Source organism: Urocitellus parryii, chromosome 13, assembly GCF_045843805.1.
Source record: "Urocitellus parryii isolate mUroPar1 chromosome 13, mUroPar1.hap1, whole genome shotgun sequence".
NCBI lineage: Eukaryota > Metazoa > Chordata > Mammalia > Rodentia > Sciuridae > Urocitellus > Urocitellus parryii.
Window position 1 is genome coordinate 54,857,615 of NC_135543.1, and position 17,210 is coordinate 54,874,824.

At 36.1% G+C, this 17,210-nt stretch overlaps 1 protein-coding gene across 1 annotated transcript in view; it reads right to left on the minus strand.

Annotated features, from left to right (window-relative positions):
* Nucleotides 1-16,851, minus strand: part of L3mbtl4 (L3MBTL histone methyl-lysine binding protein 4) — a 335,303-nt gene extending 318,452 nt beyond the window's left edge. Inside the window, exons 1-2 of the mRNA XM_077792340.1 lie at nucleotides 16,780-16,851; nucleotides 5,536-5,587 (exon numbers count right to left, since the gene is read on the minus strand). Of these exons, the coding sequence (XP_077648466.1) occupies nucleotides 5,536-5,587; nucleotides 16,780-16,851 (124 nt within the window). The remainder of the gene's footprint in view (nucleotides 1-5,535; nucleotides 5,588-16,779) is intronic.
* Nucleotides 16,852-17,210: the final 359 nt, after the last annotated feature.

Consider the following 17,210-nt stretch of genomic DNA (forward strand, 5'->3'; position numbering starts at 1 on the left):
TCTAAGGGCCCTGCTAACCAAACTGGAGAGAATCTGAGCATCAAAATAATGACAGAAATGGCAAAAAAAAAAAAAAATCAGGATAAAATTAGGAGCCACGAATCCATAAGAAATAAATGAAATAAATAAGAAAATAGTCATCCAGGAGGGAAGGAAAAAAGGGACGGAGGAAGAAGGAAATACACAAAATACTGGGGATGCGTAAAAACGAATTATATTCCATGCTTTTATAATTATGTCAAAATAAACCCTAACAAGTCAATAAATAGGGGTAGGGTTGTGGCTCAGTGGTAGAGGGCTTGCCTAGCATGTGTGAGGCACTGGATTCAATTCTCAGCACCACATATAAATAAATAAAGTCCACTGGCTTATAAATAAATAAACTCTAAAAAGTCAATAAAATTTTTTTTAAAAAATTAAAAATAAGAAAAAAAAGAAAATAGTAAGTTTGGTAGAAAATATTATACTCACAATTTTAATTACCTGTCTTTAAAATACATATTAAACCCAAAGGGGAAAAATGTAACTTCACAGTGGGAAAAAATCTAACAAGATACCAACTGAAGCAAGAGATCAAACTTATCATCCAAAACAAGACAAATCAAAACTATGTGCCACTTGACAGAATGCAATAAGGACCCTAAAAAAGCATAACTTCTGTGATATTTCCCCCAAAGGTAGATGATGACCTGAATGTAATATAGAAGGAATATCAGACAAATCCAAGCTGGGGGACATTTTGCAAAATAACTGGCCTGTGCTCTAGAAAGTGTCAAGGTCATGAAAGTTCAGGAACAGTTAAGAAAGTGTTCAGAACTAAGTAGCCTGGAGACACAGGACAACTCTATGCACAGCATGATTCTAAACTGATCCTTTCACTTAAAGGACATTCCTGGGATGACTGGTGAAACCTGAATGGCGTCTGAAGCTTGGAGGCCTGGCAGGAATGGATCAATGGAGATCTCCTATTTTTTAAGAGCATGTTTTTCTTTGTAGGAATATAATAAAGAATTAGGGTTGATGAGTATGGGGTTGGCAACTTACTTATTAGTAAGTTAAGAGGAAAATTTTCTTTATACTATACTTCCTACATTTTTATAAGTTTGATAGTTTCACAACTTTTAAAAATATATGCTAAAAAAGAAGAATGCATTCACTCTAGAAACCAAGAGAGTATAGGGAGATGAGAAGTCATCTAAAATAGGCATGTCAGAAAATAAGCCCATGTTCCAAATATTTCAAGTGAAAAAGTTTAGGTCTAAATGAACATTAAAAGCCTTCAAAGGAGCAGCTTTAATCTAAGACACAAAAGGTAATTATGCCAAACAATAATTAAATATGCTTTAAAAGAGCAAAGCATGTTAGTGGAAAGAATCCTTCACTCAGGCTCCAAATGAAACAGAAGCTTTTGTCTTTAGCAAGAGAATGAGCAAGATCTGCAAAAGGAAGATGGGGGGCTGACTCAGGCAAGAGAAAGAGGCTGTCACAAGGCCCTGCCTGCAACTCAAAGGCCTCAAAAGTGTCTCCACTAGAACATTCCCTCCACTGCACTGTGACATTCCCTTTTGCTAAATCACACCAAGCATCAAGGATTCAGTCCTTTTCTAGAGTTCAATACCTTTATCCATGAGGGACCTCTAATCACACATGTGGCAGAGTCTTAGTGCTGCCTTTGGAAGGGTTGCTCTGTAGGATGGCTTACAATTATGACTAATCGGAAAGCTTCACAGAATTTCTTCAATGAGGGAAAAATTCTAACATGATTTTAACTTTCATGTATTAATGAATTCTATGTAGCCTATAAAAGCTGCCTTCATAAAACAAGTGTTATAAATACATGTGCCTTATCCAGTTTTACGCATTGATCACTTCTAACTTCAAGAGGAAAACAGATGTGTTCCTTCCCTTTGTCAGGTTCTGAATTCACAGTGCCACCATTCACCAAGAAGTGGCAGGATGCCATAAGGGAGATCAATTAGGTTCAAAGATGAACCATTTATATAAGCTAGAATCGAAAGTAAACAAATGACTTAAAAATATGCCCTGGAGACTATTTATTACAGTAGCATTTTCATTAAGTGCACACAAATGCTTCAATTATTACAATGCCCCCACAAGAAGTTCATTATTTAGAAAGTATTCCCTGTTTATCCTCCCATGATAGCTTCATGGACTAGTGAACATGGAATTCTTTAGGTTCAAAGTAGCCAAGTGCCTAAATATTTAATTGTTTATTTAATAATAGGGCCATCTATATTACTAGAAATTGAGTGAAGTGAAATGGATTTGGTTTTCCTTTTTCCTTAAATTTACTTTTAAGAAATTTACTCTAAATTTACTTTTAGGAAAACAACTGCCTTAGTGGAAGAAAACAGACCTCTCACAAAGCTTAGAAAATGCAGGCATTAGTTCCACTGGGATATAATTATTTTGTAAGAACAGTACCTCTGCTGTTACACCTAGGAAGTAAGCTGGCTACCAGAACAAAAGACTCTAGGATAATATTCAAAGGTCAGTCCATCTCTGAAGCTTTTAGAATCACGTAATGAGCACTAACACTAACCACTCTCTGAAAGTAAGTTAAGCACTTCTGGAAGCTGTGCTAATTCTTCTTCAGGACGTTTAGCTAATTAATTCTTCAGAGTTCTAGTAAATTATTACCTCAGTGTACAAAATAATAGGTCCTTTTGGCTTGATTGGCCTGAACAGATATACTTAACTTAAGTAGAAGATATGAAAAATTAGGTAACTGAATTTTTTTGGAAAACAAGTGCCCCGAGATATGCTAAGGAAAAAAAAATAGAGTAGGGAAAAATATATAAAATAAGAAAAGTAGAGAATATAATGAGGTTTTGAAGGAGCCAGTCTGAAGAAAGACCCTCAGAGCAGAAAAGTGTTTCTTCAAAAGTAAGTTCTACACTGCATGTTCTGGAAGACTGGAGCAGAGCAAAGGGAGGCTAGGTAGCATGTAAGGAAACACTGTAGCTTTCCAGAAACTCAGATGCTACTGGCAACTTCTGGCCACAAGAGAAGATAAGAACACAGTAAAAGAAACCATGGACAATAAGTCAAAGTGATATTCTAGACTGAATCCTGGAACAGAAAGTAGGTTGAAAAACTGGTGATATCTGAATAAAGTCTGCAGTTTAGTGAAGAGTGATACACTGATATTAATTCTTAGTTCTGACAGAAATTCCAGGGTCATATAAGTTGTTAAATGTAGGGAGAAACTAGCTGAGGAGTACACAGTAATTACTGCTGAACTGTCTTTGCAACTTTTCTGTAAATCTAAAATTATTCCAAAACAAAACACTTATTTAAAAAAGAAAAATCAAACAACAGATTTTCCAACAATATACTCAATTCCAGAAATTAAAGTTTTTAGTGTTCAGGAGTCTCTAAATTTACTTTTAAGAGTATTTGTCTTATTGTAACATGATTACAAACTAATTGCAAAAAAAAAAAAAAAAAACCCCTCAGGAAATATACTTTTTTTCTCACTACTTAAAATAGCTATTGTTAACATCTTTTTCATTTCTCCTATGAATATGTGTTAATTTTGGCCATCATTCTGACTAATATCATGGGAATTTTTCCCCTCAATATCTTATTATAATCTTTTCCTCTCATGTAATTTAAATTTCTTCCAAGGCATTTAGATGACATATTTTTCTATATAAAATTGTGCCAAAGTGTTTTACCTATATTCTAAATATGTTTAACCTTTAGATTATTTACAACTTTTCACCATTTATAAATAGTGCCACAAGGAGATATACTTAAATTTTTTTTTAATTATTGTTCATCTGGAAGGTCCAAAATATCATCACTACTTTTGAATTTGTATTTTTTTACATTTCAGTGAAACTGAGTACTTTGCCTGGTTTTGATTAAGATCTTGGTGAATCTGATTACCTTATCTGATTCCTTTAATCTATTATGGACCAATCTCCAATAAAAGAACAGGAAAAAGTAGCTTCTACTAAAATGAAACACTAAGATAAACATATGTCAGGATAGAGTGAAATTATAAATATTAAAGACTCTTTGTTTGGTAACTGAACATTATTGACCTAAGTCTGATCTTTTTTTTCTACAGTGAATGCTTCAACCACAAAATAAAAGAACCTAAAACAACTTACAATAATGTTAAAATACAGATGCATGGGAGACAACAACATCGTAAATCACCACCTTTTTCTGAGAAGAAAAAAATTATTTAAAAAAGTCCCTACCATTAGGGCAAGGTACAGTCCAAATTTATTTCTAAAATTCCAGTGTTGCATAACTGAAGTATATTTCAAAAGAGCTAAACATCAAGTTACGTAATTATCAAACTACTGCTCTATTTTGCTTTTTCAGCAAAGAACATGACAGGCCTGGGGTGGCAGCCAGAGAAGACAAGAAATTTAAAATAGCATACAGTGTTTGGTTGTAATAGAAAACAACTTTATTTTAAGTATCATTTAGGTGGTAGGTCACAAATTTTTAATATGTTCCAGGGCTAAGAAATATAAGGTGGTCTTTTAAAATTTAAATTACTGTTTGTCATTTTTCAAAGTACTTTCAGATGTTTTCAATACTTAAAAACAAATAAAATGGAAGGCTTATTACTCAACAAATGTTTAAGGTAATTCTAAAAGTTTATTAGAGGAGCATTATCAAATTTATCTGTCTCCTTCCCACTGAGAATAGTACAAATATTGCTGGACATTAAACTACATTTACAGAAAATTTAATATCAATTCTCTGCTTGTATGCAAAATATTACAAAATAATGTGGAATATATATTCCAGTGAAGTAGCATCTTCATTTATTGATTTAAAGTTTCAGAGAATCTGTCAAATCTGAAACCCACTGATATATTAATAACTATAATGAGGAATATTCATTTTAGAGTAAAAGTACATCTCCTCTAAAGCATGGTTTTCATCAAAGAGTACAAATGTAATCATTTTAAGAGTAAACAAAGGTGAAGAAACCTTCAGCCAAGAGTTGCAAATAAACTAAATAGCATCTCTTATTTTCTTGTTCACAGAGAGAGTTTACAAACTAGAAATTTTCTTTAAAGTTTTTTTTAAAGCTAAGTAAATGAGATACCACTAATTCCCCTTGCTAGAGGGCTGGGGAAGACAGGCTTTTGCTTCACTGCTACAAGGAACAGAATTCAGTCTTATTGTTTTGGAAGACTTTCGGTGATATTTACCAAAGTTTTAAACTTATCCTTCAACTAAAGAATCCCTCTTCTTGAAATTTCTCTCAATGAAATAAGAATGCACATTTAATTTGAGTATATCTTGGTCCTTGTGGTATTATTTATATGTGGTGAAAAGTTGGAAATAATATATACTCTCTTCGTGTATATATTTGAAAATCACAGATGGCATTGATGAATTCTGCAGAACAATACGTAACATGTTGTAATAAATGGGATAAAGACTATTATATATATAAATTAATAAGACTAAAATAACTAAAGCAACCTAATAAAAATTTTATTGTGCACTAAAACTGTAACCAATGGTGATAATTACCATGACTCAAAAGGGTTGTGCCGTTCCCCCGCTTCTCCTCTTCAACTTGCTCCTGGAAAACAGAAAACATGGGTTAGATCATATTTCTAGATAACTGCTTGAAACTAATGATTCTGTTTTCAGGAAGCAAAGCCATGAAGATCTCTGTTAGTGAGGGGACAATACACAGTAGCCAGTACTTTCTGGGTGCAGGGTCGTATGCAACAATCCACATGGTCATGGGAGGAATCCTTTACTACTGTCTTAATTGTTCATTGGCTAAAATACAAGAGAAAGTTTACCTCAACAGCAGCTAATATGGAAGTGGACATAGATGTCCTCACAAACTGGGTCCCTGGACCAGACAGCCACACTGGAGGTAAATGACAGAAGAGACTTGTTCTCAGCCCAAGTCAAGCTCTCCATCCTTCTTTGCTTTTACCCTATCAGAGCCTACTGCACTTTTATAGTGCTCTGTTATGATTATAATATCTATGACAATGTCCTTTGCAGAAAGGAAAAGTGACTTCAAAGTTTCCTGCAAAGAAGCCACAGTTCAGGTATGGCAAACAGGATAAGCATAAGCAATAAGCATGTCATAGAACCCATCTCTAGGTCAAGTGCCCCACCAGGCAGAACACACTGACCACAGCTCCTGAAGCTTATTTTTCTAATTTATTTTACTAATTTATTTTGTTTTTTGAGTTCATGTGGTTCAAGATATAGTTATAAATAGGTACACAGATAATATTATACATACAGAAGATATAGTGAAAATGTTCCCCCACCCTCCCACATCTGACCAATTCTTAATATTCCTACTCTCATAATCATTGTGATTGGTTTATAATATATCATTGGTAAGTTTTCTTCATAAAAATACAATGAAACATAAATATATATCCTCATTTTCTTGCCATAATACACAAAAGATAACATTTCATAGTATTGTTTTCTACCTGTCTTTTTACTTAAAATACCTGAGTGATATTTCCCTCCCAGGCAGACTTACAAAAGGTGTTTTCATTCTTGTCTAATACCTGCATGGTATAAATAGATATGTCAGGGTTTACTTTAGATGTAACCAGTTTAGGGTGTAACCAGTCATTTTTTTTCTTTTTCAATTATACACTATTTCGGTAGAAAATCTGAATATGTGCAGTTTTGTGCACATGCCAGGTTATCTGTAGAGTGACTGCAGAGTGGCACTGCCATGTCAAAGGAGACACGCATCTCTATGTTGCTAGATAATATCAAGTCAAACCACACCTCGGAAGCTCCACTTCATGGGTGACAAGCTTGATCGGTGTGTATTTCCCCACAGTCATGTAAATAGGGTGTGTTATCAAAGTCTGGGATTTTTTAACAAGATGACAGGTCAAAACTGAAATTTCATTATAGCTGTCATTTGCATTTGCTTCATTATGCAGAGGTTGAAGATCACATTATATATTAAAAGCATTTGTATTTCCTTTTCTATACAATATCTCTTTTTATCATTGTTCTATGTTTCTGTTGAAATGATTACCCAACTTCTGGTCTTGATAAATCAGAAAGATGAGTCCTTTGTCTATGATATGATATAAATTACTTATTTTCCTAGTATGTAAGTTCTTTTTTTTCATTTTCCTTATGGCATTTCTTAATATCAATGCAGAATATTTGTTGTTTGTTTTAAGAAATTATCAAACTTTTCTTTCATGGCTTGTAGATTTGAGTAAAAGTAAAACAAGCCTTTCCATGCCGAGATTATAAAATCTTTCCCCTTTTGCTTATGACCACTACACTGTGGTTCATGTCTTATAGTTAAATCTTTGATAGGTAGAGTCAGGATATGAAGTAAAAACAACAGACTTTAGCATAGATAGCTCCCCACTTGACCCAACACCACTTACTTAATATCTTCTTTCTGCCATCAGTCTAAGATCAGTGCATTTCACACTGAACTCCCAAGTACATTCAATGCTATTTCTGGCTTTCTGACCTGTCTCTTCAGACTGTCAGTCAATTCATGTTCCAGTACTATAGTATTTTAATTGCCAAAGCCTTATATTTTCATATGCTTCTTAGGCTACCTAGTACTTTGTACAGAATAAGAGAGTTCTTTTTCTGTACAATTTTTTGGGTCCGACAGCCAAAGGTTCAAATACCAACTCCACCCCTTACTAGCTGGATGATGTTGAGCAAAATATTTATTTATCCTCCATAGTTTCCTAATCTGTGACTTGGAGATTAATAACATCTCCTTTACAAGACTGTTTAAGGATTATCGACCCAAGTAAAGTCCTTCTAACAATACATGGACATGGCAGACTCTCAATTAATGGTAACCATCACAGTTATTTTGCCAGTTTTCAAATTGCAAAGAATGTATCAGGGACTTCATAAAAACTAAACCAGCCTAGCCTGGCTACTTTTGTTTACCACCTAAAAAAGCACAGCACAAATTACAAAATCTCTCATGAAAGAAGCATTCTGAGGGGGAAGTAAGCAAGATCTTGAAATCCTAACTGAATCAATTACTCATTTCAAAAAATATTTCTGGGAAATTACTATATGCCAAGAACTGCAGTGGTCTTTGAAAGTGTGAATAAGTCACAATGTCCAGTGTTGATCAGGGTCTCCCTGTATTGAATGACTGGCAACAGAGTGTCAGAATGTGCTTATCTGGCTGCCCCTCCTCCCTAGATGGACATGTCACTGCACTCTCCCATCCTCCCTGCACACCCTAGGCCCTTCTTTGAGTGTCCTACTTGTGTCTCTCCATGCCATGTGCAGCCTTCACTGCCACCTCCCTGAAGTCCCTATCCACCACTGCCTGCCTCATTCTACAAACTCCACACCAGCTGGGCCACTCTCAGACTCACCAACACAACCATCAGTGAATTTCTATTTTCTTCCATCAAATTCCTGTGATACAAGCCCACTATGCTATTAGAGGGTCTCTGAGAACTGTGGTAGCCTCTAGAATATGACAGACAGTGGCCTCTGCTTAACATTTAGAAAGGAAACAGGGATCTGGGTACTAGAGTCACAAGAAACGGAATCGGCCAACAAGCACAGGAACCTAGATGTGGATACTGAACCCCAAACTGGAAGTCAGCCTCACTACCACTGATTTCACCCTCAGACTCTAAGCAAGATAAGCTATGCCTGGACTTCCCAGAAACTGGAATAAAATAAATGAGTGTTTCAAGCTGCTAAGTTTGTGTCAATTCATTATTCAACAATAGAAAACTGAAACTCTCCTACTTAATCTTTAGGATTCCACCCAGCAAGCTTTATGTGATCCTCCCTCCTCCCTGTCTGCCCAGAGTAAGCTGGGAACATGTGGAAGCATAGAAATAACTTATAGATATCTATTGTTGGGCCTACCACACTGCACTATAATCATTAGTTTTATTCATCTCTCCCATTTGGTGAGCAGGCAGTATGTCTTAAATATCTTTCATCCCTTAGACAGAGCTTGACACCTAGTGTAGTTCAGCAATATTTGCTAAATGAAAGCACAAAGGCAATATTAGAGAACAGTACTTTTCTGCCTGACAGATTTCAAAACCAAAGTTAATGATGGGTACCTCTATGCAATTAATAAAGCAGGCCTCTCACATTCTAACATGCACGTGAATCACCTGGGGATCCTGTTAAAATGCAGATCTTGACTAGTAGGTCTTAGATTATGGATTTCCACAAGCTCCCTGCAGATGCCATTGCCACATATCAGTGGCAAGCCTTTCTGCTTTCTTCCAGGACAGAGTGGGAGTGAGGATGGTAGTCACTCAATCACATCTACCCTTATTCTGCTGTGTGGGATGAACTCTTGAATCAGGGCTAATTTTCTATGGTAGCTCTTTACATCAAATTCATCCATCTTTATTCAGTCAATACATGGGAAATCCACATAATTCAAAACAACGAAACTCTCTACAGCAAAACTGAAACGGTAACAAGAAACAGCATTCAAGAGTTGATTATGCTCACACAACAGCCACTGAAGCACTTTTATAATCACTGTTTCATTGAAAAATAAAAAGAAATATGTAATATGCTATCTGTCACTCAGCTAATGGATTATGATACTTGATTCATACTTCCTTATTTGCTATTGAAATTCTGACTAGAAAGTGGGAAAAAAAAACACTCCCCACCAAAATAACTTTTCCCTTCACTTCAGATTTAAATTACCCAGGTTTCCTGTGTCTGTATGTTCATTAGGTGGATCAATGTTATGGATATGCAGACACACACATATACATACAAAAGATTATAATTCTGAATATCTATATAAGTATATATTTCTCTTATGATATATTGACTTCATTGGGGATGGGTAATGAATATTTAACCAAGGGGTATTCTACCACTGAGCTATGCCCCCAGGCTTTTAAAATTTTTATTTTGAGATAGGTCTTGCTAAGTTGCCCAGCCTGGCCTGGAACTTGTAGTCCTCCTGCTTCAGCTTCTGGAGTAGCTAGGATTAGAGGTGTATGCCACTTCATACAGCTTTATGCTTTAAACAATTTTTCAAACAGAAAACTATTTAATAGCACATGAAATAGTAGGAAAAATGTTGAATTTTGTGCCAGGACGAATCCTGAGGTAAAATCCTAGCCACCAATAAAGAGCTATTTAAGTCTGAACATATGATACAAATGCTCTTAACCTGATTTTTCTGATTTGTTAAAACAAAGACATTGTACTAAATGTTCTCCAAAGTTCCTACTAGCATTATATGCTTCTGTCTGAACAAATTAATTATTTCATAAAGGTAATATATCTATAATGCTACTAATTAATAAAGAATGAATTTTCAAAAACAGAAGGAAAAATGATCATTTTACTTTATTTTCCCAGACAGAAGACATAAGGGAATCAATATGACCTGAGAAAAATAAAACCACCATTGTGATTTCCCAGGTTTCAAACCTTAGTTCCAAAACCTAAAAATAAAGCTTTAGGAAAGAAAATAAGAATGTTCTCAAAAGGGGGTGATAATGGTTGAAGGTACATAAAATAAGTCTTTGCAGTTGTGCACTCCCACTCATCAACTTCAAACCTGTCCCACAGGAAGAAAGGATCAGAGGTAGGAAAACAACCCAAAAGGCTGGACATGCTGTCCCTCCTAATTAGTCCAATGTCTTTATTTTAACTTAGCATATTCACTGTCACATAAGAGTCCCTGGAGCTTTAGAGGATCCGTGAGAACCCTTCTGTCCCTACCCCAGAAGAACCTGAAAACTGCCCCAAAGGCGACACATACCAGTTTCATAAACTAGGAAATGCCAGAATCCTATTTAATAACTTAAGTAACACACTACTATTTTAATTTAACCTGTTGCTTTGTGGGTTTTTTTTATTTTTTGGCTCTAATCCAATATCCAATGTGAAATATCATAAATGAAATTAGCCTTTCAGATAAAAATGTAGGACTTTACGGGATTTTTTCCCATTGCTCTACCGGAATAGTCAGAGAAGAAAATGCTTCCATTTTGTCCAAATATTTGAAAATATACCTATATCTCTGAATTAAATCTCCCTTAGTATTTGCTAAGGCACATACAATGCTAAAGTAGCCTTATAAATATCACCTTCCAGTGGTTCCTCTTGACTATAAATGAATTCTACGGGCTGTTGCAAAATTATATCAGTCTCATGTATAGAAACAATATGATTAAAATGTAAGTACTGCTGAAAAATAAGAAATGAAAACAATGCTATCCTAAACATTTTATCAATATCTTATTTTAAAATGTTATGAAGGAGATTTTATTACACTCTATCAAAACTATGGTCAACCATGATTACCTGCTGTCTTTTATCAAGACCAATAGTCACCATACCAAGTACAATTCTCTCTGCTCTGCCACCAACACCCACTAAGTTTGTACCCAGATCTATCCAGTCATCTTACAATCTCATTACTCACCAAACTTTAAACTTACTGAACTGTAAAGACCCTTAAAATTCTTCTGCAAACAAAGTGGGGCCCTGTGGTAAAGTGATTGTCCTTGGTTGCAAAGAAAATAAGCAACAGAGACTAAGATAAACTCCGTGCTTCTAACCCCCATCCTATGCTCATTCTACAATACTGCCAATAACAACATCTGCTGCAGTCAGACAAGGCATTAAAATCTTGCCATAGTCACACGTCACAGTCACTTCCAACCTCACACCTTTGCTCATGCTGTCTCTTTGGCCCAGAACCTCCCTGCTCTGACCCCCTCAACTTTCTTATCTCTCAAAGTTAGGAAGCACCTAGAAGTTACTATGTAAATGTAATTGCCAGGATGGATTTAAAGCCAGAGGAAGAATGTATTACATATGGACATCCAAGGTACTCTACATACTTCAAGATCAGACCAAGGCTCCAGTGACCTATCTTTTTCTGAAAGGTAACCATACCTTAGAGCACTAATGTGCTCCATAATTGTTTAGTCACACTGTATTTGTCTACAGAAGTTAGCTCTCTTTTATTTAGCAAGATATTAAAATTCTTTAGAGAAATAAAAATATCTCATATCTCTATCTTCCAAAATTTATAACTCAATATTTAAACATTGATTTGCTGATTTTAGAAGGTTCAGAGAGAGAATGGGAACAAACATTTCTTTAATGTCAGATATTGCATACACACAATAGGAAGCCATATATTTTATTCCTGTACAGTGAAACAAAACATCCTTTTTATTTGTTAAACTTGCACTTTTATGAAGGAAATTTGAAATTTTAAAGCCTACATAATGTTTGGGGGTTTTGTGCCCAGAACACCCACATACACACTAAACATCTATAAAATTACTATAAAAAATGTTGTTTCCCCAACTACTATCTGCCTACACTATGCTAGTCAATTCTAATGGAGGTGGGTGGAAAAAGCTAGGAAAGGGCACCCAAAATGACACTGATCTTTGTGCTGGATGCTGCACAAAGGCATAATATGTCAAGGAGTTTCAAAGAATACCTTCTTCAAGGGTATTCTTTCCTGCCATAGGACAGCATTAAGGAGACCAGTTCCAGAAACAAAAGTTCACGTGCACAGAAGAAATGAGTGAGCAAAGATATGAGACAAGTAATAAAACCCAAGGAAAAGCAGCACTCTGGCAGATACTGTTAGGGAAAAGATAAACTAGGGTGACCTCTCTGCAGGATGATCTTGAATGGTTAATCCATATTTTCAATTTTAAATCCACTGATAAGGTTTTATCTGTGAATCAACTGCAAAGGTATTCCCAGATCAAAAAGACATATGAATATGAAAACTAGTTGTAATGTGGTGTTTAACCACAAAAATAAAAATAACCCAAATCCTCATAGTAAAGAACTATTTAAAAATTATGGTATATTCACAGAATGAACACTGTGTACCATCAAAACTAATAAGAAGGTACACATCTCCAAGATACATGTAATAATAGCAAAAAAGGCAATACAGAACAATGTGCAGAATATGAGCCCACTTGGGATATGTATTGTGTGATGTGTATGTTTATGTGCATAGCAGGTGTGGGTTTTTAACTTTCTCTTTTGTTTTTGTGTGCTATAGATATAAAAGAAATGATCAACAGTGGTCCTATGGTCCCACTTTCACAAAAATCCTTGGCAGGTTAGTACACATTTGATTGGGTATGGTGGAGAATTTACATCTCATTTCAATACCTTACTGTACTATTTGATTTTTTTTAACCAAATGATTTGGTTGTTTGTTTTTGTTTTGTTTTGTTTTGGTTTGGTTTTGGGTACTAGGAATTGAACTGAGGGGTGCTTAACCATTGAACCACATCCCTATCTCTTTTTATTTTTTAATTTTGAGGCAGGGTCTCCTGAGGTTGTTTACAGTCTCACTAAGTTGTTGAGGCTGGCTTCAAACCTACAACCTGCTTCAGCCTCCCAAGCCACTGGGATTACAGGCATGTGACACTGCACTGGCATATAACTGTACTTTGAAGAGTATACATAAATATTTTTAAAATTCTATACAGAGATACTTAGAAAATATTAATCCAGGAAAACATTCATTGACAGATACTATTAGCATCTCAAAATTATTGGATATTGAAAAAATTAAATTACTGTCTCAGAAGCAGATGTTTAGGAATGTCCAACTGTGCATTTGCTTGATGCTTTACACATTTAATCTGCCAGTGGGCTTTTACTTGGTTGAAAGGAAATGTTACTTATAAAATCCGAAGTGAACACAAAAGCAAAGGATTTTATTTATATTTTAAGGAACCTAGAAATATCCAAGCATGACTGGCTCCTCTCTCCATAGTGAATATAGATAGGCCCTGATGTGAGCTAGCTCTACTGTTGAATTCAACTGATGAAAATAGGTACTGTAACTAGCAATGAGCCTCAAAGTGACTGTGAAATGTGAAACTCATTTTCAATGTGCACCTTTTAATTATCCCATGAGAATATCTGTTAAAATAACAATGTGATCCAAACACCTTAAAATTTAAATTGTAATATGGTCTTTTGAAAAATAATTTTCATGCTATTAATCCAAGAAATCCATTTGCCTAAAAATCCCATTAGACACCAAGAACATTACTTAACAGATACTATCAGAAATCCAGCTATTCAGGGCCCCACACTAAAGCACACCTGTCAGCACTTTTTAAATTCAAAAAATGGGAAAATTCCACTTTAGGGCAGGAATAATGGTAAACATATCAGGATTAAGTTAGAAACTGATTTGGAATATAAGAGAAAATAGGGATTTGTACTAAAGCTAACAGACAGAAAGTTAATATCAAGGTTATAGAACAAGAATACTGAGAGAAAGTGATAATCTTAGCAGTTTAAAGACAAATGACACTGATTTAAAGACCTAAATATTTTTGAAAGAGAGGCAGTGTCCTCAAATGTTAAACTAAAATAATATAAAAAAATGAAGGAGCCAGAATTGATAATTGCATTTCATCATTCAACTGTTAATCATCACACCCTGTTTTTTCAGTCCAGAAACTGGTTGATGACCTTTCATCATGAAATAGTTGCATGGTATAGTTCTGTTGCTCATGTCACTAAAAAGGTCAAAATATCAGCAATGTATTCACCAGTGGCATATGAATACCCATTTTTTCCTCCAGTATTGCAAGCACTGAGCCCAGAATTCTCAGTGAATGTGAACTGTCAGTCAATTTGTATGGTTTGTTTAGAGTGCTGCAGTACTAAAAGTGTTGTCACTCAACCAAATGAAGAGCCACAGGCTCAAGGAGAGCACATGGGCAAGTAAAGGTGCCTCGAGTAAGTCACATGATATAATAAGACTCACATCTTCCCACCACAGCTAAGCTGTACAGTTCATCTGCTGATGATACATTAATATATGAAGCATTTCTTTATGATTATGGATAAATATAAAACTATTCTGCAGGCTTCAAGCTGAAAATGATTATGTTCACTGTAGAGCATGGAAATAGAACTTTGAGTGAAAAGGGTTTTGGGGTTTTTTAAAAGCTTCACATAATGATTGCATCCCACTTCTTTTTGGCCAAAAAAAGGCATACAATCTGCAATTATTATGCAATGAAATGTATTTCACTATAATACTCTTAGAAGATGCATGATGCACGATGCACAATGCAGAGCTATACCCTAGGACAATAGTTCTCAAAAAACAGCAGGTATGGGCGGGGGATGTGGCTCCAGTGGTACCGCGATCACCTGGCATGCATGTGGCCCGGGTTCGATCCTCAGCACCACATACAAAGATGTTGTGTCTGCCAATAACTAAAAAAAAATAAACATTAAAAAAATTCTCTCTCTCTCTCTCTTTGTATCTCTCTCTCTCTCTCTCTCTCTCTCTCTCTCTCTCTCTCTCTCTCTCTCTTAAAAAAAAAAAACCAACAGATACCAGAATTGCTCAATTGTTAAAATATAGATTGCTGGGCCCCACCCAGAGGATCTGAATCAGCAGTTCTGGATTAAGGCCAATGAATGTGCATTTCTAACAAACCCCAGGATATGCTGGTGCTGCTGTGTGGGGACCACAGGAGTACTAAACACATCAACTCCTCATATTCTGTCTCTTCAGAGGGCACACGACACAGCAAACCAAAGGCACTGAAAAAAAAAATGGCATCCTTACAAAGCATCAGAAAGGCAAAATGCTGAGTAGGTCTGGTCCAAGTGACCTCTTAAACAGCCAGTGTTCTCTGCAGTCCATCTGGAGCACTAACTCTCCTGGCATTGATCTAAAGATGCAACCACCGAGGGAGCTGGGCTCAGCTCTATCCTGATCATCCTACCTCACGGCAAGGCTGATCCCAAGGAAACAGCTCTTAAGCTTGTTACCAAATTATAATTAACATCTTGAAACTAAGCTCACACCAAACCAGTACTTATGTCTAGGGTTCATCTAACCACACCAAACCTGGCACTGAACCACAAAATGTCCTCCTTTATGTCACTTCACCAAGCATAATGTCTAAATATACAACCACAGACCATATGAAGACCCCAAACCCAAATAAATGATGAGAGCCCATGAAGAAACACAATTGAGGATGCTGTTAATTGTCTACTATCCCAAAAATAGCCACTAGAGATGTCTCTGGGCCATACTGCCAACTTTTAAATTCCCTGAAATAGATAAAGATGTCTCAAGGAAACAGCACAGGGAAGGGAACTAGATACATGATGAACATTATACGTTCTAGGTGTCTATAAGTTGCTGTGAAGGGTTTTTTAGGTGTGATTAGTATCTAATTAAGTAGACTTTGAGAAAAGCAAACTACCCTCCATAGTGTGGGTCAGCCTCATTCAACCAGCGGAAAGCCATAAGAAAAAACATTGAGGCCCTAGAGAAAGAAAAAACTCTACCCCCAGACTAATATGGGACTCAAGTCCACAATGCCACCTCTTCTCTGAGCCTCCAGCCTGCCTTGCAGATTTTGTTGGCCCCCAAAACTGCATGAGCCAATTCCTTAAAATAATTCTACATACAGGTGATAGATGACAGACAGACAGATATTCTATTAGTTCTATTTCATTGAAGAACCCTAATAAAACCACCTACAGTTAATAGTCTCCATTCCCCTATTTGATAATGATCTTCTTTCACCTTTAAAATTAAGATTACCTTTTTAAATGTACCAAACTTTAATGATACTATAGAGTTACGTGAAAACTCAACTGCAGCAAGTAGTTTTAAGTGACTGAAAATACTGCTCAATTCTGGTTATATGAGCTGCACCATTCCACAGCGCTTTTCAACAGTGACTGCAGACTGTGAGGAAGGGCCAGGAGACAACATCTCACCAAGCATCCATCCTGATCCAAGTGCTCTTTGGAATCCATGCCAAGCTTTCTCTTCCTGTTGGGCTGTTTCATTGCCACTTCAGCACTTCTTAGCAGCGTTCTTCTACAAAAGAAGGCCACATGAAAGGTTAGGGGAATACCGCCCCTTCAGAATTACAAAGCAAATAAAAAAATATGCCGCTATAGTTCTGATATGGTGTGAATATCCCCAAGGGTTCATGTGTTGAAGCTTGGTCCCCAGTGTGGCAATGTTGAGAGGTGATGGGACCTTCAAAAGGGAGACCTAGTGGAGTCACTGCCTTTGAAAAGGATCAACATATTTCTCCTGCGACCCCAGTTAGTTCCCAACAGAGTACTTATTTTATACATATAAAACCAAGCTGGGTGGAGAGGCACACCTGTAATCCGAGCAATTTAGGAGGCTTGGGGCA